Source organism: Epinephelus moara, chromosome 4 (assembly GCF_006386435.1).
Source record: "Epinephelus moara isolate mb chromosome 4, YSFRI_EMoa_1.0, whole genome shotgun sequence".
Taxonomy (NCBI): domain Eukaryota; kingdom Metazoa; phylum Chordata; class Actinopteri; order Perciformes; family Serranidae; genus Epinephelus; species Epinephelus moara.
In genome coordinates this window covers 42,001,876-42,029,045 of record NC_065509.1, presented here as the reverse complement: position 1 = coordinate 42,029,045, position 27,170 = coordinate 42,001,876, and the positions used below count along the sequence as shown (strand labels likewise).

General features: G+C 42.1%; 2 protein-coding genes across 2 annotated transcripts in view; both read right to left on the bottom strand.

Moving 5' to 3' along the window:
* Positions 1 to 1,082: 1,082 nt before the first annotated feature.
* LOC126389089 (NLR family CARD domain-containing protein 3-like) lies at positions 1,083 to 8,979 on the bottom strand. Its single transcript, XM_050042534.1, has 6 exons — positions 8,943 to 8,979; positions 7,017 to 8,811; positions 4,125 to 4,298; positions 3,474 to 3,647; positions 1,852 to 1,898; positions 1,083 to 1,720 (listed from the first exon to the last, which is right to left on the bottom strand). The coding sequence occupies exons 1-6, from the start codon at positions 8,977 to 8,979 to the stop codon at positions 1,098 to 1,100; spliced, it is 2,850 nt and encodes a 949-aa protein (XP_049898491.1). The 3' UTR covers positions 1,083 to 1,097.
* A 12,128-nt stretch (positions 8,980 to 21,107) lies between these two features.
* arap3 (ArfGAP with RhoGAP domain, ankyrin repeat and PH domain 3) overlaps positions 21,108 to 27,170 on the bottom strand; it is a 45,580-nt gene continuing 39,517 nt past the window's right edge. Inside the window, exons 27-35 of the mRNA XM_050042329.1 lie at positions 26,822 to 26,939; positions 26,374 to 26,502; positions 26,137 to 26,273; positions 25,973 to 26,055; positions 25,732 to 25,767; positions 24,200 to 24,263; positions 23,801 to 23,938; positions 23,076 to 23,114; positions 21,108 to 22,395 (exon numbers count right to left, since the gene is read on the bottom strand). Of these exons, the coding sequence (XP_049898286.1) occupies positions 21,913 to 22,395; positions 23,076 to 23,114; positions 23,801 to 23,938; positions 24,200 to 24,263; positions 25,732 to 25,767; positions 25,973 to 26,055; positions 26,137 to 26,273; positions 26,374 to 26,502; positions 26,822 to 26,939 (1,227 nt within the window). The 3' untranslated portion in view covers positions 21,108 to 21,912. The remainder of the gene's footprint in view (positions 22,396 to 23,075; positions 23,115 to 23,800; positions 23,939 to 24,199; positions 24,264 to 25,731; positions 25,768 to 25,972; positions 26,056 to 26,136; positions 26,274 to 26,373; positions 26,503 to 26,821; positions 26,940 to 27,170) is intronic.

Sequence of the window (27,170 nt, the reverse complement as noted above, 5' to 3'; positions counted from 1 at the left end):
AGAATATTCAGATTCAGATTCAGATTTGACAATAAACCATGCCAAATATTACACACTGGCCCTTTAATGTAATTTATGTGTGGCTTCCAACATAATTTATTGTCTATTATTAATTCAAATTGGATTTCAGACACTTTTTCGATTTGTACATCATTTATCATGAGTTTCTTGCATGAGTTAGTTGAACGATTCCCAAATATTATAAATTTTGTATTGCTTGCATTTAGTGTTAGTTTATTTGAATCAAACCAACTCTTCAGTTTCTTCAATTCATTTCCCACTGTATCCAAAAGTTGTTGCAAGTTATCCCCACAGCAGAGTAAATTTGTATCATCCACAAATAAAATTGTTTTTAGTGCTCTGGAAACCTCACATATATTATTAATGTACAAATTAAACAGCAATGGTGCCAACACAGAGCCTTGGGGAACCCCACACTTAACCTTCAGTAGTTGTGATTTAACATGATTAATTTGCACATATTGACTCCTATTCTCTAGGTAACTGGTTAGCCAAGAAAGTGCTACTCATCTGATTTCATATTTTTGAAGTTTCATTAATAATAAGTATTCTCTGCTATTCAACTGCGCCTCTCCATAGCGGCTACGGAACCAAACCAAATAACCACAAACACCTGATGAGTAGGAAAAGAGGTCACCTTTTAACGTCAGCTAACTGTTATAAAAAACTAACTCAGCTTACATGGTTTGATATAAAGAATGAGTGCAGGGTTTTCTGCCTCTGCTGCCTTGTTTGCTTTACATTTTTGTTCAAACTCACAGTACATCCTCCCCACTCTGTGCTTAGAGAGGCAACAGAGGGAGCATGGCTCTCTGCTGTGATAACAAAAGAAGCAACAAGTGCGCACCTTGACCCTCCACTCACAGTGCATCCAGGACAACTTGGAAGAACAAGCTCTGACTTGTTAAAATGAATTGAACGGCTGTCAAACTCTATTAACAGTACGGAAAAGTGCAGGGGACATATGGGACAGATACAGCCGCTGTGGGGGACATGTACCCCACGTCCACTATGCCCATGGACTGAACAATGTGGTCAGCAGTGAAAGTTTTTCTAACAGGAGGAGATTGTCCCTCCTACAGAGAACATAGAGACACTGAGGAACCATATGACCAGGAAATAAAACTAAACCCTGGATACAGAGGTTCAGTGAATGTGGTGTTGAAGGTGTGGAGGTGGATCAGTGTGTCAGAGGAGACTCTGTAGAAAGACAGAGTGCCAGCAGGACAGTCCACATACACTGCTACTCGACCAGAGGCAGTGGAGGAGGTGGAAGAGGAGGAGGAAGAGAAGAAGGGGGAGAGAAAGGATGAGAAGAAGGAGAAGAAGAAGGAGAAGAAGGACAAAGAAGAGAAGGTGAGGGATGTTTCTTTGTCTTTGTGTAAGACAGAGTACCCTGCATCAGAGCATCTCAGCCTCCAGGACAGATCCTTCCCTCCAAATGAAGGGTCGTCTCTGTCTCCTCTCCGTTTGATTCCTCTGTAACTCACTGATATATCAACACTTCCTCTCCACTCCACCTCCCAGTAACAGCGACCAGTCAGACCATCTCTACACAGCAGCTTAGGCCAGTAGTCAAATCTCTCTGGATGATCAAGATACAGCTGCTCCTGTCTCACATGTGTCGCTGTCCTGTTGTTGTCAGACAGTTTGATCTTTCTGTGTACTGTGTTTGTGTCGAGTGTGAGTTCACAGGAGTCTGATGGAGAGAGCAAGACACAACACAGCTGCACTTAATGTATCTATAACATTAAATAAGTGATGTCCACAGTTTGAAGACAGTTTAATGTGTGCTGCTTTGTCCTCATGAATTGAATTCAAAACACTTACACTTCCTCAGACCTGGTCTCAACCACTGGACTCCACCAGGCTCCACCCTGAAAGTAGGAGGGGGGTCAGAGCAGCACATCCTCTGTCGGCATGGTAACATGGACATTACACATAGACTGTATAAATAATGGATGTAGTCTCTGTGACATCACCCACAAGTTTCTGAAGAGTGTTTTTGAAGCTCTGCCATCACCATCTTGGCAGTACCTGGAACCGCCTAAGTCCTAGCTAATCCAAAAATGGGCAAAGAGATAAAGCATGGGTGGAGCTAAGGTGGGCATGATGAAGCCTGGTTGCTGAAACAAGATTTAAAGTTTTGAATAGCTGGCAGGTGTAGGTGCTAAGGTCAAATACATAGAGATCAGTGGCCATAATAGTTGACTGGCTGTCAAGGTCCTTTCAGTGTTCTGTATCCCCTAATGTTAAATCATAAGGGCTGACATCAGTTACTAACTGAACTCAATTTTAAAATATTTGGCTTTTGTGCCTTTGGCAAGTGCTTCTCTTTATATGATCATTTGTTCTTCACATGTACTTATACACTTCTGACGATGAACGATTGACAGATAACATGACTAGACCTATGAGGTATAATGGCAGCTACTGTAGCTATGGACGCTTGTCCTCCAAAAATGGCGGTGCCTCCCTAGAACACTTGGCGATTGCCATTCTCTGTTGTGAAATATTTGTGCATGATACTAGGTGCTATATCATATTGTATCACAACTTGTCTTGCTTGAGTTTCTTGAAGACATTTCACCTCTTTTCCAAGAGACTTCTTCAGTTCTAAAGGACAAGTGCCAAGTCACAGGCTTTAAACCCTGTGTGGGTATGAACCCTCACAGAGTCATTGAGGCCACGTGAGTTCTGAGTTTCAAAGTCCTTAAAGTCACATGTCTGAGAAGGGACACTTCTCCGAGGACAGCAATGTTCACATCTTGGCCAGAAAAGAAAGATGGTTTGAAAGGCATAAAAGAAGCCATCTACGTCAAACTGGAACGACCATCGTTAAACAGAGGGGGTGGCTTACGACACCACTTATCACCCACCTACAATGCAGTCTTGTGATCCCTTCCCAGATGACTTAACACCCATTCACACCTGGACCCATCTAACCCTAATGACACACATGATGGCCAGGTGGGTCAACGACTCACACTGTTACCTTCACGACTCTGAAACCAAGAGCTCACATGGGACCTCAACGACTCTGTAAGGGTTCACACCCACACAGAGTTTAAAGCCTGTGACTCAGCACCAGTCCATCGCAACTGAAGAAGCTTCTTGGATGAGAGGTGAAACGTCTCCAGGAAACTCAAGCGAGTCCAGTTGCCTACAATGTAGCTCTTTGGATATCCATGACCTGGATGACTGAGAATCTTCACCAATTTGTGAGTGATAGTTACAGCTGATGACCCGCTCGAGTCTGTAGTCTTTGTGCTGTAACATTTTGTGTCATAAGGCAACACGGTTTAATGAGTCAGCTTTTATCAGCTGTGGTTGTTTTGAAGTCATATTAGTGTTTCAGGGTCATATGAACCAGACTGACAGTGTTACAGAGAATAAGCTTCTACCTCCTTTATCGGACTAATTGTTTTTGGCTGCAGCAGGCCTCTTCATACCTGAGAGTTTCCAGTCTCCAGCATGGATTTATCAGTCCAGCAGACAACAGCCTAAGTCCTGAGTTTCCTGGATGATTGTAGCTCAGGTCCAGCTCTCTCAGATGGGAGGGGTTGGACTTTAAAGCTGAGGCCAGAGAGGCACAGCCTTCCTTTGAGATCTGACAGCCTGACAGCCTGCAAATACACAAAACAACACACGTCACATAATCTGAGGGTACTGCCAGAGCTAGAAGTAAGTGTGTCCATCACTGATGTCAACAGTATGTTTCTGTAATCTTTAAACGTGATACTGCTGGTCTCTACTTAACGATTCAAATGGCCAGTCACTGTAAGATTTGTATTGTAAATCAAATGTAGCTTCCTGTAGCCTTAGTCATTATGGTTTAGTGACTGTCTGCTCTTGACTTCATAAGAAGAGTTATAAACAGAGTAACTGAAAGAAGAAACAGCCCCAAAGTTGACAAGACAAAGAACTGCCTCTTATTACAGACTCTTGCTACAAGCTGTGGTCAAGAGCTTTTCTAATTTAGTTCTTGACTCTCGTTTTTTTATCTTAAAATTCCTCCTTGGTGTTATTTCAGCTTCCAACAGCAAAGGCAGAACCTAACTATTATAAAATATTGTCAGTTGAACAGGTTAATAAATCCTGACCTGAGGGTTTCCAGTGCACATTGTGGACTCTCCAGTCCACCAGACAGAAGTTTCATTCCTGAGTCCTGCAGGTTGTTGTTACTCAGGTCCAGCGCTCTCAAATTGGGGGACTGGGAGTTGAGAACTGGGGCCAGAGCTTCACAGCTTCTCTCTGAGAGGTTACAGCTACTCAGTCTGAGGAGACAATAATGAACAATGAAAAAAGCATTTGTGTTAAAATTTTGTAGACTTAACTAATTGTATCCATGCAGATGGTCACAGTCTAATTTTATTGAGATAACTAAAGGTGTCCCCCAAGGTTCCATTCTGGGAAACATTTTATTATGTTTTTATAAACAATTTGGGTAAATACATTCAAGCAAAAATACACCTATATGCTGATGACACTGTCATTTATATACACACTTATATTCAGGCAGCGGGGGAGCTTTAGATGGCAACTCTGCTGAGTTTAAATTGGTTTTGATTGCTCAGAAAATGAGGTGCATGGTCTTTTTGCTTACAGTTGCTTGATGATTTTAGCATTGTCATGTCCTGATGGTAGGTTACTTAAAAGCATGCCCTCGTACAAGTACTTGGGTATTTAGATTGATGACGAGCCTTGATTTAATAATAATAACTTTTTAATATTGTATCTTTTAAAACAGTGTTACAAAGTGCTTCACAAATTATACAATATAATACATCACACAGTGACAAACTGACAACAATGGCATACCATATCAAACAAAGTTACAGGAAAGCAAGTCTATAAACATTTGTTTTTAGTAGTGATTTAAAATAAATTTGTTTTAGTGCAGGAGGTGTGCTCTTCTTCAGTGGATTTCAGATACTGTCCCTACAGTTTCATATTGCATCCAGAGCACTATAGAACTTAAACCTTTAGAAGCTATAAGCTTTTGGCTCAAGGACCAGCCATTCAAGTCTTTTTTCACATTTGAGACCCTTTTCTGGACTATTGGAAACGATGGGGCCCGGGCCTTAGGAGTGGACTGTATGGACTGGCATGGACTGAGGTCTCGAAATACATCTCTGTGTAGGTTTATGTGCTCAAGATGCCACTATCTCTTCAACATACTGACTACCCCTGAGAACTGTGATGCTGTGTTTTGCTTTGTCTGTTTTGATTTTTCTTTATCTGTCTGTTTGTTGTTTTGTTTTTAGTTGTTGTTTGGTTTGGTCATATTGTTTGATTGATTCGTTGACTATATATATATATATGTGTATATATTAGGGATGCACCGAAATGAAAATTTGTGGCCGAAGCCGAAGCCGAATAATATTAAACGCTTGGCCGAATACCGAGTACCGAATACCGAATATCGTTGTTTAGTTTTTCATTAGTTTTTGCAGATGAACCCCCTCCAGATTAGTGTTGTCACGGTACCAAAATTGGGACCCACTGTACGATACCATTGAAAATATCATGGTTCTGAGTAGTATCACGATATCACAGCAAAAATGAGGCAGATGTGCCTTTTGTCATTTATAAAAAGATAAATCACTTTTCCATAATACATCAATGATATTTCAATGGAATAAATTACTTATTGACTTATTCATACTTCAAAAACAGCATCAATGAGTGATGAACATAGGGGGGATCAAAATAAAATAAATAAATAAAATAAAAATCAACCAGCCACCCTCCTCCCCTTCATAAGTAAAGAACAGTCCCTAAAGGGGGGCCGTGAACAGCTCGTTTCTCCTCTGACACGTCACATACCTGTGTTCGGCTGGCTCGGCTGTTCAGGTAGCCTACTTCTGGATAGTCCACACGCCAAGAAGAGGATATTATTGGAGCCGACTTCTCCTCACCGGTAAGCCGATGGCCGCCGTATTTGACAGGAATACATTACTGTCTGTGTCTGTGACCCCCGTTCAACCCACAATCGGTGGGATTCGTCTCTCTGTTGGTGCTGTTGTTTTTCCATCATGGGTAAATGCCCAGCTTGACACATTTGCTCGCGGCTCGCGCAGAAAATAGACCAGACGCCGAACTGATTGCTGCAGGGCCGGCGGCGGAGCTGCACGGCGCGGCCGGTGTGGATGACACAATCAGTTAACATGGGTGCCGAAAGGAAACTGGCTTCACTTCTCGGCGCTTCGAGGCTATTCACGGCGCTTCCGCAGGCGGTGTGGCCCTGGCGTAAACCTATTTTGCTCGCTCAAAACTATTTTTAGTCGCAAATGTGAGTGCGGTGATGGGCGGATCGCCACACTGCCGACATTTCAATCCGCCCGTCACGGCACGCTGTTTGATTGCGTTATCAAAACCGCGCCGCTATTATTCGGCCTTGCTTTTAACTTATTCCACCGAATACCGAATGTGTGTTTTTTTGCAATATTCGGCCGAAGATATTCGGTTACCGAATATTCGGTGCATCCCTAGTATACATAGCCTATACATATATATATATATTTATATATATATACGTCTCCTTTAGTTGTAAGTCTCAATATCAAGATAGATCTGAGAAAATATCTATGGAAAAACTCAAAGGCTTTCTACGCTGTTGAATTTAAAACACAGATTTAGAAATGATGACACGAGCAGTTTTTAAACTACATGAAATTTATGGTTTGAAATCACATCAAAAATTTGTTTAGATTAATTTGATCGTACCTCAGAGTTTTCAGTGTACAGTGTGGACTTTCTAGGCCACCACACAGCAGCTTTATTCCTGAATCCTGCAGGTTGTTGTCACTCAAGTCTAGCTCTCTCAGACTAGAGGACTGAGAGCAGAGAATTGAGGACAGAGCTTCACAGCCTCTCTTTGAAAGATGACAGCCACTTAGTCTGAAGAGACAATGAAGAAGAAAAAACAAATGTAAGTTGAAAAGATAGCCAAGTTTTCCATCTATGGTAAATCCAGCTTCCTCTGTACTCACAGAGCTTTGTTGGAGGCTTTGACCACAGGCAGCAGCCTCAGCAGAGCCTCCTCTGAAGCAGAGTATTTCTTCAGGTCAAACACAGCCAGATCTTCCTCTGATGACAGTAAGATGAAGACCAGAGCTGACCATTGAGCAGGAGACAGTTTATCTGTGGAAAGACTTCCTGAACTCAGGGACTGTTGGATCTGCTTCACCAGAGAACAATCATTCAATTCTTTCAGACAGTGGAACAGATTGATGCATTTCACTGGAGACAGACCCTTGTCAATCATCTTCTTGATGTACTGGACTGTTTCCTGATTGGTCTGAGAGCTACTTCCTGTCCGTGTCAGCAGGCCTTTTAGGGGATTCTGATTGTTTTTCAGTGAAAGACCCAGGAGGAAGCGAAGGAACAAGTCCAGGTGTCCATTTGGACTCTGTAAGGACTTGTCCACAGCACTCTGGTAGAAACCTGTTGGTGTGGCTCTTGGCACAGGCCGCCAGAAGGTTGTTTGTTCTTCTGCCATCAGATTGACTCCAGAGTTGATGAAGGTCAGATAGACATGAAGAGCAGCCAGAAACTCCTGAACGCTCAAATGGACGAAGCAGAACACCTTGTCCTGGTACAGTCCTCTCTCCTCTTTAAAGATCTGTGTGAACACTCCTGAGTACACCGAGGCTGCTTTGATATCAATGCCACACTCTGTCAGGTCTGACTCGTAGAAGATCAGGTTGCCTTTCTGCAGCTGCTTAAAAGCCAGTTTTCCCAGAGACACAATCATCTTCCTGCTGTCTGGACTCCAATGTGGATCTGTCTCAGATCCTCCATCAAACTTGATGTTCATAACATTGGACTGAACCACCAAGTAGTAGATGTACATCTCAGTCAGGGTCTTGGGCAGCTCTCCTCCCTCTCTGGTCTTCATCACGTCCTCCAGAACTGTAGCAGTGATCCAGCAGAAGACTGGGATGTGGCACATGATGCGGAGGCTTCTGGATGTCTTGATGTGGGAGATGATTTTGCTGGCCTGCTCCTCATCTCTGAATCTCTTCCTGAAGTACTCTTCCTTCTGTGGGTCAGTGAACCCTCTGACCTCTGTCACCATGTCAACACACTCAGAAGGGATCTGATTGGCTGCTGCAGGTCGTGTGGTTATCCAGAGGCGAGCAGAGGGAAGCAGTTTCCCCCTGATGAGGTTTGTCAGCAGCACATCCACTGAGGTGGACTCTGTAACATCAGTCAGGATCTCATTGTTGTGGAAGTCCAGAGGAAGTCGACACTCATCCAGACCGTCAAAGATGAACACAACCTGGAACTCTTCAAACCTGCAGATTCCTGCTTCTTTGGTTTCAGTAAAGAAGTGATGAACAAGTTCCACCAAGCTGTACTTTTTCTCTTTCAGCACATTCAGCTCTCTGAAAGTGAATGGAAATGTGAACTGTATGTCCTGGTTGGCTTTGTCTTCAGCCCAGTCCAGAGTGAACTTCTGTGTTAAGACTGTTTTCCCAATGCCAGCCACTCCCTTTGTCATCACTGTTCTGATTGGTTCATCTCTTCCAGGTGAGGCTTTAAAGATGTCTTCTTGTCTGATTGTTGTTTCTGGTTTGTGTGGTTTCCTGGATGCTGTTTCAATATGTCTGACCTCATGTTCATCATTGACCTCTGCAGTCCCTCCCTCTGTGATGTAAAGCTCTGTGAAGATCTGATTCAGAGGAGTTGGGTTTCCTGCTTTAGCGATCCCCTCAAACACACACCGGAACTTCTTCTTCAGGTTAGATTTGAGTTTACGTTGACAAACTCCAGGGCGACTTTCTGAATAAAAACACAACAAACAAGATAATGAAGAAATTATCGTGTAAATATGTCAGCAAATTTAAACATATGTCTCATCATAGATAGTCTCAGTCATCCAACCTCTAAACTATTTAGAGAACTCCTCTTACTCCTCTGCAGACAGTCAGCCAGCTTCTCCTGTTTCATTCTTCTGAGGAAGTGCAGTGTGATCTTCAGAAATGCCTCTCTACTGCTCCTCCTCTGCTCTTCATCCTCACCGTCCAATCCTTCCTCATCCTTCCTCTCACTCTCTAAGCATTTTGAGTAATCTGAACTCACAATCTTCTGGAATTTTTTCATCTCATCCTTCACAAAAGCGACAATGTTCTCCTCCAGCGCCTGGAACATGAATGACACAATCAAACATCAGATGCTGGACAGAGTGACAATCCACTGGTCTAAAAAGTACAGCATGGAGATGACTGTGAACATAATAGACGTAAATGTAGCTGATGCACGTGCACAGACCATAAATATGGAGTCCAGGTGTGTCTGATGCCACTGGGCAGACCAACCACTGGGAACCTTTGAGCTCTCCTCGTACACTCTGTGGAGGAATACAAAGAATTACACAAGATGTGTGTCCACACAAAGACAAACAAGATTTTCAACTGGCTTTGTGTCATTGCCGTATGGGTAGCTCATCCCCAATTATTTGCTGGCATAGGTCTGGCAGATGGCAACACTGAGGGGCGTTGTTCATTTGTATGTGCTGCCCAGGTTGTAATGATACAAAGCTGGTTGAGGATTGGCAGAGTTTCCAGAATGAACAACTGAATGAATTATCTTTATTACATCTCTAAGATGCATTATCAACGCACACTAAAACAGGTAAATCAGTAAGTAACAGGGCTATGTCTTATGAAGACAATGTGAGCTATGCTTTAGCCTCACACTGTGATTTTACCATTTAAAATGTCCTAAAAAGCTTTTGTATTTTTTGCCATTGACCATTAATGTAAACAAATATCAGATTATTTTAAATGAAATATGACGTAATCGAATTTCCTGTTGTAAAATACTGTATAGCATGATCAGGTATATATGTTTTTTTTCACATCATGCATTTTTTCAGTGAACAGCATCTAACATCTAACATTTTTTTCTAGCTTAACCCAGCTCTTACTGTCAGTTCAGTCAGGACCACTTTAGTAAAAAAAAACAAAAAAACATTTATCTCTATTTGAAGTGTCATATTTGGGGGTATGGCTCTGTTCTGGGGCCTCTCTGCCTTTCTTCAGGCCTATGCAGAAAGCCTAAAGCGGAGAAGGGATACCTCTTTGCCCTTCCACATGCCTACGTGGAAAGCTTAAGACAGAAAGAGCACACATCCCTGCCCTTCCACATGCCTACGTGGAAAGCATTTAGGCAGAGAGAGCACACCTCTCTGCCCTTCCATGTGCTTACATGGAAAGCCTAAGGCAGGGAGAGCAGCATGCAAAGACCCCCCAGGAACAGTACAGAGCAGCATCACTGACAAACAGAAATGACATTGATAAGTCAGACACAGCATGAAAAGGAGGAGCTGGGGTGGAGGCGGGTTGTAGAGGAAGCAGCAACAGTAGGCAGGCCAGAGCAGTTTAAATAGGATGCCCTGAACTGTTTGGTTGCACAGAAAGGAATCATGTGATGTATCAGCTGACTCCCTTCCATCAATCAGCTGCTCCATCAGATGACTGGGCTGCTTGAGATCAGCTGATGTAGCTGGGATGTGAGCTGAGCTCAACATCGTGTCCTGCCTTAACTAACGCTATGCTTAGTTCACAGCTTACATCTGATCAGCAGATGGTGGATGAACTTTAAAGTCAATTGAACGTTGGTTCGACTCGTCGCTCTTCCAGGACACACAGCTGGGTCCAGATCCAGGATAGTGTGGTCTCTGCTGCTGGACCCTGAAAAAAAAAAAGATAATTTTGTGGTTGATGTAGCCTTTCAAGAGAAACTTTGCCAATTTTCAACCAGCTTTGTGTCACTGCAGTGTGGGTAGTGTGTGTGGATGGACAGTGTTTGGCTTCCCTCTGTGTTGCTAGTGCCCAGAGCCCCCTGCTTATCTGTTGGTGAAGGTCCTTTTGCTGGTGGATGAGCGGGGAGCTCTGAGTGCTGGCAGCATGGAGGGAGGTTGACTGTTGTTCATTTGCATGCGCTGCCCATGTTGTAATGATACAGAGCTGGTTGAGGATTGGACGACTGAGTAAATTACAGCAGAGCCATTTCTAAGATGCATTATAAACACACTCTAAATAGGCAATGCTGTCAAAGTAACAGGCCTATGTCTCAGCAGACAGCGTGGGCTATGTTTTAGCCTCACACTCTAATTTTACATTTTAAAAGTCCTAGAAAGCTTAATTAATTTGCAATTGACAATTTATGCAAACAAATGTCAGATTATTAAAAATTAAATATGACATAATGGAATTTCCTGTTGTTAAGGACTGTATATAATCAAGTATATATGTTTTCCCACATCTAACATTTTATCTATGAACAGCATCTAACATCATCTTCAAGCATAACCCAGCTCTTACTGTCAGTTACAGCTTACATCTGATCAGCAGGTGGTTGATGTACTTTAAAGTCAATTAAACATTGGTTCGGCCCGTCGATCTTCCAGGACACACAGCTGGGTTTTGAACAACCTGGTTTCTGCTGCTGGACTCTGAAACAAAATAATCATTTTGTGGTTGATGTAGCCTTTAAAGAGAAATTTTGCTGATTTTCTACCAGCTTTGTGTCATTGCAGTGTGGGTAGTGTGTGTGGATGGACAGTGTTTGGCTTCCCTCTGTGTTGCCAGCGCCCAGAGCCCCCTGCTTATCTGCTGATGGAGGCCTGTTGGGTGGTGCCTTTTGCTGGCGGATGAGCAGGGAGGCCTGGGCGCTGGCAGCACGGAAGGAGGTTGAGCATGGTCATGCATACATCATACATTTTATCCGTGAACAGCATCTAACCCAGCTCTTACTGTCAGTTACAGCTTACATCTGATCAGCAGATGGTGGATGAACTTTAAAGTCAATTAAACGTTGATTCGACCCGTCGCTCTTCCAGGACACACAGCTGAGTTTTGAATTAGTTTTTTGCTGCTGGACTCTGAAACAAAATCAGTACAGATAATGCACATGTTGGAGAAAAACTTATTAAAAATCTGATCTTTTAATACAGACAACAACTAAGTTTCATCTCAAATGCTTTGTGTGAGTTTTAAATTCTTACTCTCCATCAGCAGATTGTCTAAAAAAAAGAGGAGGCTCCATTGACCGGTCACTCCTCACAGACACACAGCTGGGTCCAGGTTCTGATTTAGATCCAGTAGAGTCTGGGCTGTGCCTCTGCTCTAGGCTTCAACACAACACACACACCACTTTCAGTGTGAGTAATGACGGTGGAGTAATCTGAGTGCTGAGCTCTGACATGAAGAAGAGTCATGGACAGTTAGAGATCCTCATCTCACCTCTGAGCTTTGGTCCGGCTGTCGTGGTCCCCATGCAGAGTGGTTTTAGAGGGACGGACTCCCTCCTCTGGTTCCTCACACTGATCCATAGCAGAGTCCACACCTTCACACAAACACAACAACCTGCAGGGAGAGATCACACATTATTTATCTTCAGCATTTCAAATGTTCCTCTCCTCTAAATCCAGTCAGTTATCCAAATGAATCATGTTACCTTGGCAGCAGCTGCCAGAAATGTCAGTTACACACCTTGTATATAACTTATTTTATTGTGCCACAAATGCACACGGTTAGGTTTAGAAAACATCGTCACACAACATTCATACAGGAAGCAAACAGCGGCCTCCTGGGTGAAAGTTCAGTGTGGTTGGACCCATCCTCCTCCCACTCCCACCCTATGAGGACTGTCCAGCTCCTAATATTCTGTTGTTGTCTGGTGGTGTTTCAAACTGACACTGTCTGGTCGTATTATTAACTGACGCAGCCCAACAGCGTAACATACCACCACGAAAGGATACCTGCTTTTCGATAGAGTATTTGACAACTTTAAATGAGAACCGGTTGATTCTAATTTGATTTTTTTACTGATACAATAACCTTTTAATGCATCTTAATATGTACACAGTATGTTCATCTCTGGAGCTTTTGAAGATACGGTTTTCTGGAGATACTTCCAAAATTGTTTAAAAAAAAATTTTGTCATTTGTCATAAAAAAAGTAATCTAATTTTCAACTAATGGTTTTAGAGTTCATGTAGAGTAAAAATCCACCATTACAATAGGGTTTTTTTTGTGTGCATTTTGAATATAATTGGATTCTGAACGGGCTTTAGAGCACTTGTTATCTGGATCTGGTCATTTTGAAAAGTTTGAATTTGGATCAGGGTGATCCAGTCCAGTGTTGCTTTGAAAATCCTGCACAAAATGGATCAACTGGTCATGGACAGCAAAACATAGGAGCACTCTGATCCAGATTAAATGTTGTTTCTTGAACACAGTTTTTTGGCACTTGACATTCATTTATTTATTCTTGTTTGTTTATTTATTTATTCTTATTATTTATTTATCATATATATTGTTTTTGTTGTTGTTGATGATTTATTTATCTTTTTTCTTCTTGTTTATTTGTTGTTGTTTTATGCATTTATTTATTATTCGTGTTCCTGTTTGTTCATTTGTTTGTTTTTAGAAACTTTATGAATGCATCTCTAAAACCTTTGTGCGTGGATATGTACATGTATTGGACATGGTTTAGGTACACACAATGCCTGGCACCAAGTTATGGACCAACACATAATTGAGGTCATTGTTATTGTTATGTTTAGTATATAGTGTTAATTTGTTTATGTACCATGTTGTATGTTGTATCTTTATGGCTACAGCATGGGTGAAGAGCCCAAGACAAATGTTTCCACTTTGTGGGGCAATAAAGTTAATCTTCAATCTGGAGCAACTGGGCCATGGTATCAGCTGGAGTTGATGTAGTTACTCACTGTGACCACTGGAGGTCGTTGCTTAACTATTCGACTCCTCATTTCTTTCTCTACTTCCTCCTCCATTCATCCTCTCCTTACTCTGGCCGCACCCCCATCTTTCCTCCATCTCCCTTCAGACCTAAAAACTGTCTGTGTTCAACAACTGATGACAAGTTAACCGTTTCCATTAAATGACACTTAAACAGAATATATTCTTTTACAGTAAAATTAAAATCACCATCAAATACAGATATTGGCTGTCAGTACCTTCTGTAATTTTACACCCGGACTTCTGTGCAAGAGAATTTTCTCATTATTAGAAAACGTGTAAAAAGGTTCAAGAGAATACTGCATAAATACATTTGAAGTCTTTTAAATTAAACTCTTATTTTCATAGAATTATTTAATTAATCGAGATTCAAAATTCAGGTTTCTGGAGGTGAAACAAACGTAACTTTACCTTCTTTTAAACCCCATTAGGAACATGTCAGAGGAGGTGATTTTACATTTCCAACAAATGGAGCTGTGCTACATGATCTCCCGTCACAGTCCAGACATAAAACACAAAACAGTAAAATGATATGTAACTGTGCTTATAAAAAACCCCCACTATGGTCAGTATGTTACATCTGGAAACTCTCCTACAACAACAACAAGCAAACATTCAAACCAACCACAGCTTCTCTCTGCCCGCTCACACAGGCGGCCATCTTGTTTCACAGCTGACATTTGTATTTGAAAGTATCTTTAAACAAACATTCACCATCAATTTAACTGTTTCTCCAAACACGATACATAATGTCATTTCAAGCGATCACAGCTCCACTTACCGAACTTTCAGCCATGAACTTCATCAGTGAGCAGCTCTCTTCTGTCCTCAGCAGCTCTGCGTAGAAAAGAAACTTCGTGCCTCACTTCCAACTTAGACATCAAGCAGACGAAGTGAAACAACATTGCTTCTTATCCTTCATCAGAGTGCGTGTGTGTGTCTTCACGGAACTATGAAAGTATGCAGTCTGACTGTCTTAGCTGCATTCACAAGATCAAATGTAACTGTGAACAGAACTTATTATCTTTGTTCATCAAACCCAGTCACCAGAAGAAATGTTGGCATTGTGTGTTTCTGCAAACCATGAATACATATTGTTTGGACGGGGCAACTTACACACATCATTCCCAACTACTGGTTTTACTTACTTATTTCTAAATCTCTTTGAGCACTGTTTTATTCATTGCTGTGTAGCCTATGTGATATGTTGACGTCATGTTTGTTATGTTTGATGTTGTCATTTATTTATTGTACTAAGAACAAACGAGCAGCACCTGTAATCTCGTTATATTTCTATATAATGCCAATAAAGCTTTCTAATTCTAATTCCTTGTCGTGTTCACACCAAACGTGATGCAAAATTTGGCATCACGTTACTCGCGTGAGTTTGAACGGTGGAATATTTTGTGTTGACTCGCTTCATACGTGCGTGAAATTGCTGGATCAATGAATGAACTTCCGCCAGTGCGTCCTCTGTGTCATATGTCCACGGAGGATCTCAATGCTGATTGGCTATCACAGTGCGAATTGGTTCTTGCGCCATTGCGCCACCTGGGAGGCATTTGTGTTTAATTGTGTCTTTGCATTGACTTTACACATAATTCACTTGTGCGAATTATTTTATTCACGCCTGGTGTGAACACAACATTAGTCTAAATCCAAATGTCCACCTTCCGCACTTTCGGACTGAGCCTTTGCGGACTTTATTCGTACGTACTGTAATCTGTATAGATTCTGCATATGGATGCAGAATCTGGAGGCAATGGGTTAAGATTTTGGTATCGGAAGTGGTCTGGTTTCTGTTTGTAGTCCGTATAGTACTGACCAATCACGTTTGAATGGTCAACAGTCCATGTGGAGAGGCGAAACGCATTGGTCGTAAGGCAGTCCTGGAACCCATCAGGCTGATGACAGTTCAGCTTTTTATTCATTTTTAATGTATCTGCATTAATATGCAAATATCTGTTTATAGAGATTAGCCAACATGACCGGCAAATGGAAGCGGAAGTCTTGGCCTAGATATCTGCTGGCTACACCATATCAGCCTGAAATACTAAACCTCGCCCATCAGGCTTTATCTTCATCAGACAATAGCTGGTGGATTCTGAGATTGCACATACGGCAATGCACCACTCTGAAAAGTATGTATCAGTTTGTGGGGTGATTTTGTGGAACGCACTGGGTGTAGAAATAAAACAAAGTAAGGATATCAGACAGTTTAAAAACAGGTACAAAGACAGGATCTTCACAAATGAATGAATTCATGATTAGAGGGAACGAAAAGTACACTCAGGGTGATACTGTTATCGGTATTCTCAATTCGTATTTTTGTGTTTGTTTCATACACAGGGTAAAATTGGTTATCAGGTATTAAGAAGTGCAGAGGTGTAAATGTGTTGATTGAGTCTGCTTAGTGATGTATTAGTATAGTTTGAGATCTGGGGTAGGACTATTTTTTATCTCTGTTTTATAGTTTTTCTTTTCCTACAATATATAATTTTTTTATGTTTGAAATAAATGAATCAAATCAAATGTGCTAACTGTCATCACGTCAGGTGTGCAAGGACGCATGACTGCAAAACTGCTGATAGAAAGGTCTCAAGGCCTCGCTGCCGTGGTAACTGTGGCAACTTTCTGACGGAGAGGATTGACCAACTGGTAAAACAAGGATTAATACACATCAATTCAGGTTTTAACCAAAGTGTTCCCTAATTTAACCACCAGAAACTAATCAGTTAATCGTTGAGTCCATTTGTGCCAAATTTGAAGAAGTTCCCTTGAGGCGTTCTTGAGATATCGTGTTAACAAGGATGGGACGGACACAGCTGTCACCAGTGTGGAGGCATAAAAATTTGTGGGTTTTTTTGACACAGTTTGGCTCCTAACTAAGATGGCCAACACAAAAACACAAATGTCCCTATCCCTGTTCGGTTTGTCTGTTCAGGGCTGCTGCAGAAACATGGCCTTACAACATGGTGGACTGCATAGACAAGGTCCTGCTTTCTATGTAGATCTAAATCACTCGTTCTAACGATTCTTATTTTCAGGTGATTTTACGCTAAAGAAAACTTACTTATTAAATTATATTTAATTCCTGTACTATATCCTCCTAAATCCTACACACTTGACCTTTAAACTTAATTAACCACAGACCTTATTTCAGACATCTAACCAAAAACCCACGCTCAATTCTACCCTCACTCATGAACAAGATGGTCTATGGTCATGAGCTCTGGACAGTGAGAGGGAGAATGAGGTCATGGATACAAGTGGCCGAAATGAGATTCCTCCATGGGGTGGCTGTGCTCAGCCTTAGAGATAGGGGGAGGAGCTCAGACATCTGGAGTGAGCTCGGAGTAGAGCCACTGCTCCTTTGCATCGAAAGGGGTCAATTGAGGTGGTTCAATGTCTGATGAATCTGATCTCCTCCCTTTAGAGGTGTCTCACTGGCAGGAGGCCTCGGGGCAGACCCAGAACACGCTGGAGGGATTACATATCTCATCCGGCCTGGGAACGCCTCAGGATCCTCCAGGAGGAGCTGGAAAGCGTTGCCAGGGAGAGGGATGTCTGGGATTAGGGTTAGCTCGCTTTGCTCAGCCTGCTAACCCTGCGACCCAGCCCCGGCTAAGCGGATAAAAATGGATGGATGGATGGATGGATGGATGGATGGATGGATGGAACCAAAGACCCACTGACTTCAAGTTGACGGAACAGAAGGGCAAAAATACTACCTGGACTCGTCCCTGCACCGCTCTATAAAGAAGTGAGCTGAACAACAGATTATGAAACCAAAAATATATTTTAATATCATCCTTCATGCACATGAAACTTTCCAGAACAATCAGGAGACAAACAGCTTGATACGTAGAATAATGTACAACAGATAGATACTGAATATATACACACACATCAAACCAGTCTGACCACTGTTAGAGTCACACTGGGACCAGTTAGACTGTGTTATGGGAGGACTGGTGGACTACGCTTCCTTCAAATTTCTTCTTCACTTTTAATTCTTTATTAAATTTAATCTCAATAAAGTTAAATTTTGAATGCATACTTTTACTTGTAATGAAGTATTTCATGGTAGTATTACAGGATGAGTTTTATTCTTCACTGTCAGACGTGTCGGAGGAACAGACTTACAGACGCTCAGCTGCAGTCAAACCTCATCACCTGTTGAAACATGAGCATCTGCTGCCACCTGCTGTTCACTCAGAGCATCACATCCTGTCAGAGGAGGGGGGGGGGGTGTTTCAATCACAGTTTAAAAACATCTATGGTTTTATAAAATAAGTTAACATATAAAGAGGCTGAAATATAATTCAGGTGATAAAATCCAGTGATGTCACCGAGCTGCAGCGGCTCATCATGAATAAATCTACACTGTTTGGTTAAATAAACTCCATCAGTGTTACGATACAGACGACCACCAACACTACATATGTACAACTAGTCTTTACAGTGTGTCACCAATAAAACCAGTGGAACCAGTTTGTTCATCCACACTAACATCAGCAGTTTGACTGCACGAGAACATGTAGCTCATGAAATGTACAAATTATTGATAAGAAAGTATCTGAACATATTATAAAGATGTATGTTTACACTTTACAGTACAGTTTGTCTACAGAATATTTTGATGATTGATCGTTTTGTTCTGACGGGATCAGAACTGAGGATTTTACATGACGACGCCCACGTCATCATCACTCACTGTAGGTAAAGGTTTAAAGGAATACTTAAAATCCCAAAATGGGCGCTTGTATGTCGATTACTCACCACGTTACCTTGAACTCATGAAGAAAAATTGTTTTTTATCTCCTGTCTCTACGGTGAACGAAGAATCCAAAAAAGGTGAACATTCGTCACAGAGCTGCCCCCTAACAGTCGACCAGAAAGGTCATTAGGCGGCAAGATTTCATTGTTTGCTTAGTCGCAAAACAACCATGAAACTCTATCAGGAGCTGCTTCTTGTCAAAATAAATCCAAACCTATATGACTGGACCATGTGTGACTTAAATTTGAAAGTTTGTGTGACGTGCACTTGGAGATAAAATATAGGCCTATATTAATGAAGGTTCATTAGTACGGTTTGTATTTCTCTGTAATGTAGCACAGTGTTAACAATGTTACTGATACTATTCTTTCTCACACCTTCAACTCAAACCAAAATATATCATTTAATCATTACATTCATATCAGAAACATGCAGGAGACTAGTCCACTGATGGACCCTGATGAGGACTAGTCGACTAGTAAAATTCTTAGTCGGGGGGGCAGCCCCAATTATTCATGAACTGAAGTAACGGATGACCACGTTTAACGACAGCAAAATTATATGAAAACATCGGTTTACAAACCCTCACACAACTCGTGCACTATAATCAAAGTGTCATTTAACAGTCTCAGGCATGGCCCAGTAGCCCAGACACCAGGGGTCTCTTTATAGAACAATGTGTAGGATCCATACTCAAAATGTACGTACAGACGAAAGTCAAAAATGGTACGCGCCAAAAAATATTCAACAATTTCTACAATCAGGCTTCCACTTCTCCATCTGCATCGCCTATTTTCAGTCGCAACAATCAGGCTACGTGCATTCTCCTCTTCTCTCCTCTCTATTCTTGAATCCTTTCCTTTTCTCTCCTCAATTTGTTCTTCTTCTTTCCTCATTCTCTTCCCCTCCTTTGCTTTTTTAATAGTCTTGCTCTAATTGTTATAATTATCTTCTAAATAGGATTTTAATTTTCCTAAACACTCCCAGAGAACAGACGCATACATCCCACGCACCTCCTCTGCTCCTCTGCGCTCTTTACGCAGCACAGCCCCAAACTGCAGGTCATTTTTCTTTAAATCATTTATCAGAGCTGTGACGTGGGAAACATAAACTTGATTTCAAAATTATTTTTGGTTTGAAAAGATCCGTAGAAGTGGGGAAGCAATTCGGCGTCTGTCTCTGCTCACACTGGGCAGCTGCTGAACCTGAATCTGGCAAAGAGTTTGAGGGAGGCAGTGTGGTTTTAGGCAAGACTGAAACTTAATGGTGGGTTATTGCCCACGTTAGACTGGCTGTATTGAGATGTCTTTATAGTGGTTTAATTTTACAACAGTGACAAACAGTGCTGATGCTTAGGGCAAACACTATCGTTATCTGGCTGTCCATAAAGACGTGATGCTGCTGTCGATTTGCGTGCACCTGCCACAAGAGAAAATGTGGAGGCAGGAGCTCGACTCAAATGCAGCTGTCGAGCAAACAACACACTTTTAATTTAAAACTGACGCCATGGGCCAAATTTAAAAACTAAAATATAAAATCATAAAAAGAAATAGAAAAACATGTCTTGCAAGAAGGGCAAAAGTGCAGGTGCATCTGTGCACGTGCCTGATTTTAGGAAAAATGCATGTGTCTGGGAAGCACTGAGCACATGACTGGATAAATGAGACTTGGATTATACTGCACAAGTTAAGCCAGAGTTTGTTAACAGATGTTTTGATGTAGTTTTTTTGCTGCTGTTAAACATAATCCTCGTTTACTGCAGTTTACGACGATTGTTCGGCTTTTTCAGATTCTCTGTTCACTGTTGAGGCATCGCGAGAATGAATTCGACGAAACACAGCGTCAGCAACTGACATACAAATCATCATTTTGCAGGTGATGTATTCTTTTAACAAACTCAGATGTTTGTTGTCTGTTCTGTGTTTTTAAGCATCAAATCAATCAAAAACTGGAAGCCATTTTCTCCTTCCCTCTCCAGGTGTTTAGGCGTTCTACTGCAGTGGTTCCCAACTTCTATTTCATCTGTTTTAACTTCAGCTTCAGCTACTTGACAGAGACGGCAAACTAACTGGACGACATGGCCAAATGCAAGTATGGCGCTGAATATATTAAACTGTGTGGACCTTCAATGACTAAGGAGATATCTGGACCCCGTGGCTGCACCAGTTGAGAACCACTGATCTACTGCACATGTGTTAAACGTGGTATAAAGCCTTTTGTGTGTCCAGAGGGAGCTGTGTGAAGTCTCATCAGAGTGTGGAGTAAAAAACAGAAGTGAGCTTACCAGACCTCTGCAGCCCGCTGCTCATCTCTGCTGCAGGTCAGAGGCCTCAGGCTACATAAGCTGCTACTGACATAACACACGACAATCGCCCACACAGCTGTCAGAGGGAGAGGTGCACTGTGGGTAATGTAGGCTTTAAGAAGGAAGGAGAATGTGTGCTACATCGATTTAGATCCTTTTTTCAGTCACAGGAGTGTGATGATAAATCTACGGAACACCCCTTTAAATATATACAGACTGTATACAGTTTGTGCTATAATCCAGACGACAGATGACAATGAGCTTGTTATTTGGCATTAAAAGATTACACAGATATGTAATTTAATAATATATAATATAACATAATAGCTTCAGTCTGTTCTTACAGTGTCTTTTTAATTCTACTCTTTTGACCTCAGTCTACGACCTGCTCCTCCTCCCATCTACTTCACTTCACTCGTTCTGTCACTCTGACTGTGAGTCAGGTGACCCTTCAGCCAATCACAGTGTCCACTGCTCCTCCGTCTCTGAGTTTTGACTTCCTACGTTCCATCAGAAACCATCAGACTGTGTGAAAGTTTTCGGCTCTGTGTCTCTCAGAGCTGACGGTCTGGTTCCTCACTGGAGGCGGAGCAAGGCACCAACAGCAGCAGGTTGGAGGTGTCTTTGTGAACGTCTCCATCAGAGCTCCGAGCTCTCCTGAATCCTCTTTCATCTTTTTAAACCAGTTCATCAGGAGGAGATCTGGGAGCTGCAGTGCCAGCAGAATCATCAGAGTAATTCCAAGGCATGATTCATTAATCTGAGGGGACTGATCAAATATTACAGGGTTAAATGAGTCCTTCTCAGTGTCTTTGCTGGTATTATAAAAGTCCTCCCGGCTGCTTTTATTCCAGTGAAAGTTTCTGTAAAGGGCAGAATGATCGTGGGGGTCACATGCTGCGAGGAGCTCTGGGACAAATGTGCGATTCAGGGTTATAGAAATGAAACTGATTCCTTCCGGACTTCACCAGACTCTGTGGAAACTTTGATAGATTTCACCGAGCTGTGATAAAACCTTCTTTCCTCTCAGACATCATACGGCCTCTCCTCCTCCTCTTCCTCCTTCTCCCCCTCTTCCTCCTCCTCCTCGGTCTTCTTGGTGAAAGCAGATGACAGCTCCTGCAGCAGCAGCTCCTGTGATGGAGTACAGACTCCCTGCAGCAGCTGCTGCCTCTTCCTCACTGCAGGCTGCTGAGGGACGTTCAAGTCTTCTCCATCACCTCCTCCGCTGCTGCCTCCGCTCTGCTCCAGACTGTCCACAGAGCCGGCACCGGAACACCCCGAGTCGGGGATGATTATGTGGTCCGAGTGCCCGGCTTCCACGGGAATTAGTCTGAGCGGCGGGAGGTCTGGGACTTCCTGGGTCTCGGCAGCGCTGCTGGACAGGAAGCTGGTCTCCAGAGATTTAAGGACCTGCAGGCCGAAGTCCCCGACCTCCTCGTAGAGCGGCTCAGGAAGGTCAGGAGACTCCGAACGCTCCTCGAATGAGTCCTGCTGCACCTTCATGGGCTGCAGGTAAACAGACATATAAATATATATACTGGACTGTATATGGATGATGCATCACCTCATTTTCCTCCAGAATAAAATACTAAAAGTACAAAATCAAAATATTAAATACTCACAATGTACAAAATAAAAATAAAAAAAATACCCACAAAGTACAAAATTTAAAAAAAAAAAAAAAAATACTCACAAAGTACAAAATAAAAGTAAAAAATACTCTAAGTACAAAATAAATAAAAGAAATACTCATAAAGTACAAAATAAAAGTAAAAAATACTCTAAGTACAAAATAAATAAAAGAAATACTCATAAAGTACAAAATAAAAGTAAAAAAACACCCACAAAGTACAAAATTAAAAAAAATATATATAAATTACTCATTAAGTACAAAATGAAAGTATAAAATAAAGTACTAAATTAAAAAAAAAACTTAAAAAGTACAAAGAATAAAATACTCACAAAGTTTAAAATGAAAATAAAAAATATTCACAAAGTAGAAATTAAAAGTGTAAAATAATCACAAAATAAAAGTTTAAAGTATAAAACACTCAGAAAACACAAAATGAAAATCTAAAATACTTAAAAAGTAAAAGAATAAAATACAAATTAAAAGTAGTCACAAAGTGCAAAAAATAAACACAAAATACTAAAAACATAAGAAATAAAAAATATTAAATACTCACAAAGTACATGGAGAGCGTCCTTCTGTCGTGTAACTTTCTCTGCAGAGAGAAGAAAATAAAAAGTCTGATGAATAATTTTATGAGTCTTTCTCCAAAGAGAAAAAGAGTTGATTCTTAACTTTCAGTGGAAATATATTTTTAATACTTAACGAACAGTGAACTAGTTTCAGTCGTTTTTTCACAGCACTAAGTTCAGAGATTTAAATAAAATGAAACATTATTCAGTATCAGCATACCAGCGAAGAACCCTGCAAACAAACTCAGTCTAAAATCTGAAACACAATTTCACTAATTTTAAAAAGGATTTTCTAGAAACAAAAGCTCCGTCAGCATCATGACACCACAGAAGAAGAAACTCCAGAGCTGGTTCACATTAGAAACACACAAAGCGATCACATCCTCCTGGCTATTATATATTTATTCATTTATTTATTTAACTTACACTTTTTTTTAAAAAAAATAACCTCTTCAGATTATTGAAAAGTATTTTGTATTATTCAAGATTTAAAAAAATGTTACTGTCCCCAAAGTGCACGCTGTTTTCAGACAGAAGTTCAGCAATATATTTTTGTGACCACCTCTGCCAGACTTCCTATCAGAGCAGAGCAGCGTCCTGGTGACAGTTTGTTTTGTGTTTCTTTTCTGTGAAACATTTTCAGTTGAACAGACTCAAAATAAACTAGTTTATCCAACTACAGTTAAAGATGTTAAGAATGTCGTCTGACCAGCTTCTGATTGGCCGCCAGCATGCTGTTGTTGCTCTCGTCTCCTCTGATGGGCACAAGCGGCATCGTGCCGAACTTCTGCTTGGAGATATCTGCGGAGGAGTGACGCCTCAGGACCGGAGGGCCCGGGTCATCATTCTGAAAGATAAACCAAAGACAAAATGTCAGCAGGAGGAGACGTCCTGCAGAGAGCCGAGGACTCTGGGAGTTGAAAGCATTGTAGTTCTTGTTAGATGTCTCCTTTCAGACACATCTGCTGAGACGAGGATCAGATTCAGAGCAGCTTCAGTCCTCTGACGGACAAACTGCTCCAACCTCCTTCTGTCTGAATCTGATCCTGAATCAGTTCCTCAGCGTCATGGAAACAGACTGAAACAGCAGCAGGAGAGCTGGTCTGACCTGAGCTTTGAGGAAGCTGGTGATCCAGTCCCACAGTTCAGCCTCAGAGCTGCAGCACAGATACCTGAGAGAAACAAATATACACTGAGGTTAAATCTACTGTGAAGCTGGATTACATCTTAATGTTATAAAACCAACATAAATACAAACTCTAAAGTGTTCTGGGATAAATACAGTGAGTCTGTTCCTGTCATGAGATCATCCTGACTTTATAAACATTTATATTAATCATCAAAACTAAATGTAACTTCAACTGTTAAACTCAGGAATCAGGGACTTTACAGGCAAACTATTTCAATTATAAATTGTCAAACTAAATAAATCAGTGATCGCAGTTGAGTCCTGTCTGCACCAGTTTCTGTTTTAAACCAGAAGTCATTCAGAAAAAAGCTGTGGTAAAAGTAACTAACTACACTTAGCAGAGTACTGAAGTTAATTTGAGTGTTTTAATTTTATGCTACTTAATACTTCTACTTCACTACAACTTCTAATACTTCTGTTCATCCATCTATTTTTATCCGCTTATCCAGGGCCGGGTCACAGGGGCAGCAGCCCAAGCAAAGCACCCCAGACGTCCCTCTCCCTAAAGCTTCCCAGCTCCTCCTGGGGGACCCTGAGGTGTTCCCAGGCCAGATGAGATATATAATCCCTCCAGCGTGTTCTGGGTCTGCCCCGGGGCCTCCTACCAGTGGGACGTGCCCGAAACACCTCAGGATCCTGATCAGATGCCTGAATCATCTCAGCTGACCCCAGCTTGACATGAAGGAGCAGCGGCTCTACTCCGAGGACCCCAGCTTGACATGAAGGAGCAGCGGCTCTACTCCGAGCCCCCTCCAGATGTCTGAGCTCCTCCCCCTATCTCTCGGCTGAGCCCAGACACCCTTCGGAGGAAACTCATTTTGGCTGCTTGTATCCATGATCTCATTCTTGCGGTCACTACCCAGAGCTCATGACCATAGGTGAGGGTTGGGACATAGATGGACCAATAAATCAAAAGCTTTGCCTTCTGGCTCAGCTCCCTCTTCACCACGACAAGCTGCACCAAACCACCGATCCATCTCACGCTCCATTCTGCCCTCACTCGCGAACAAGACCCTGAGATACTTGAACTCCCTCGCTTGCAGCAGTAACTCTCTCTCAATCCAGAGGACCTAATCCACCATTTTCCAGCAGAGAACCATGACCTCAGATTTGGAGGACTCTCATCCTGACCACTTCACACTCGGCTGCACACCACCCCAGTGCATGCTGGAGGTCACGGTGTGATGAAGCCAACAGAACCACATCATCTGCAAAAAGCAGACGTGCAATTCTGAAGTCCCCAAACCGGACCCCTTCCTCCCCCCGGCTGTGCCTAGAGATCCTGTCCATGAAGATCACAAACAGAATTGGCGACAAGGGACAACCCTGGCTGAGGCCGACACCCTTTTACTTGAGTAACATTTATGCGGTACTTTTATTTGTAACAGAATATTTCTTTTTACTTAAGTAAATAAGTACTTCAGTCAGTCAATAAGAACATTGATACTTACAGCTGGTGTTTGTCGGACATCACTGTGAATCCCCACCTGCAGATAATATAAATATTCACTTTAAGACACAGATTATTTTATTGACATCGCTGCTGACCTTTGACCCCTGAGAACCCCTCCACAGACATTTCATGATAATCATAGTGATAATAATAATAGCATTAATACCGTATCTGTAGAACAGAATGTGTCTTTGTGTGTGAGCTGAGCGTTTGGTGTCGAGCTCTCAGCGTCATGTTACCTGCTCGGAGCTTTCAGTTTCCTGCGGATGCCGATGTAGATCTTCATGGACTTCAGAGACCACTCCTTCTCTGGTTTGATGCTCTGAACAAAGACACAGACCAGTCAGGACACTGGAAGTGCTTACTGGTTGTCAGAGAAAAACCAGTTGTCACTGAGTGTTACCTTCTTGTCTTTGAGCAGCAGCAGTTTGTGGTTTATGATCTGGAACGTTCGCTCCTGGAACTTGTTCCCCTGCAGGAGCTTCGGAGGTTCCTCACGACACTTCAGCAGACCGACCTTCATGATCTCACTCTTATAGGCTGAACAGACAGACAGACAGACAGACACATTTTTTTAACACTGTCAGCTCTTTGTGACTGTGACATTGTGTGTGTTCAGTGTGTTGTGTGTTTGACCTACAGGTGAGGATGTTGATGCCTTCTCCTTTAGGAACTCTCTTCACCACCAGGTAGGCCGAGCTCGGGTCGGCCATCTTGCACCACTGCAGAGCCTGCTCCAGAACTTTCTCTTTGGGATGTAACGGACGCTCTGACACACAAAGAACAACAACTGTCAGGTAACATATCCCACACACTCTGCATTCAGATCAGGGGCCAGATGGATAAAAATATGTGTGTGCGTACGTGAATGTGTACGTTACTGGGCTTGTAACAATAATAACTTTATTTGTATACGACACTTCATACAGCAAGTACAACTCAAAGTGCTTTATTGGCCAACAGGCAGTGCTTGATCTACTATCTCGAACATACCCTGCTCCAGAGGAGGTAAGGTGTTACCATAGCGATGTATCCCAGTAAGAAGTGAAACACTGTCATAACCTGAAAACCCAGGATTATTGTCTCACCCAGCTGTCCGTCCTCGATGGCCTCAAACGTCATCCACACGTCTTTGTCTCCGGCCGGGACGTTCCTCATGAACAGAACCTGATTGGTCAGCTCCTCAGCACACATGGTGGGAGACACCTGCAGGTCACATCATGTTATAACAGGCTGAAGACGTCCCGCAGTGTCGGGATTATAATGAGCAACGTATCTTACTATATAATGACGAAAACTCTGTCTGTGTGTCTGTTCCACGTTTTTCTCCTCACTGACTTGGTCAATCCATGTGAAATTTGGCACAGTGGTAGAGGGTCATGGGAGGATGCGAATGAAGCAATATTACATCAATTGGCCAAAGGGGGGCGCTATAGC

What these genes read in the sequence shown, in the direction of transcription:
- LOC126389089 (XM_050042534.1), bottom strand. Translation starts at nt 8,979, where the DNA reads ATGAAACAGGAGAAGCTGGCTGACTGTCTGCAGAGGA. An exon ending in TGGAGACTGGAAACTCTCAG is followed by an intron (nt 1,899 to 3,473) that starts GTATGAAGAGGC and finishes TCCTACTTTCAG; the next exon opens with GGTGGAGCCTGGTGGAGTCC. An exon ending in GAGACCAGGTCTGAGGAAGT is followed by an intron (nt 1,721 to 1,851) that starts GTAAGTGTTTTG and finishes TCTCTCCATCAG; the next exon opens with ACTCCTGTGAACTCACACTC.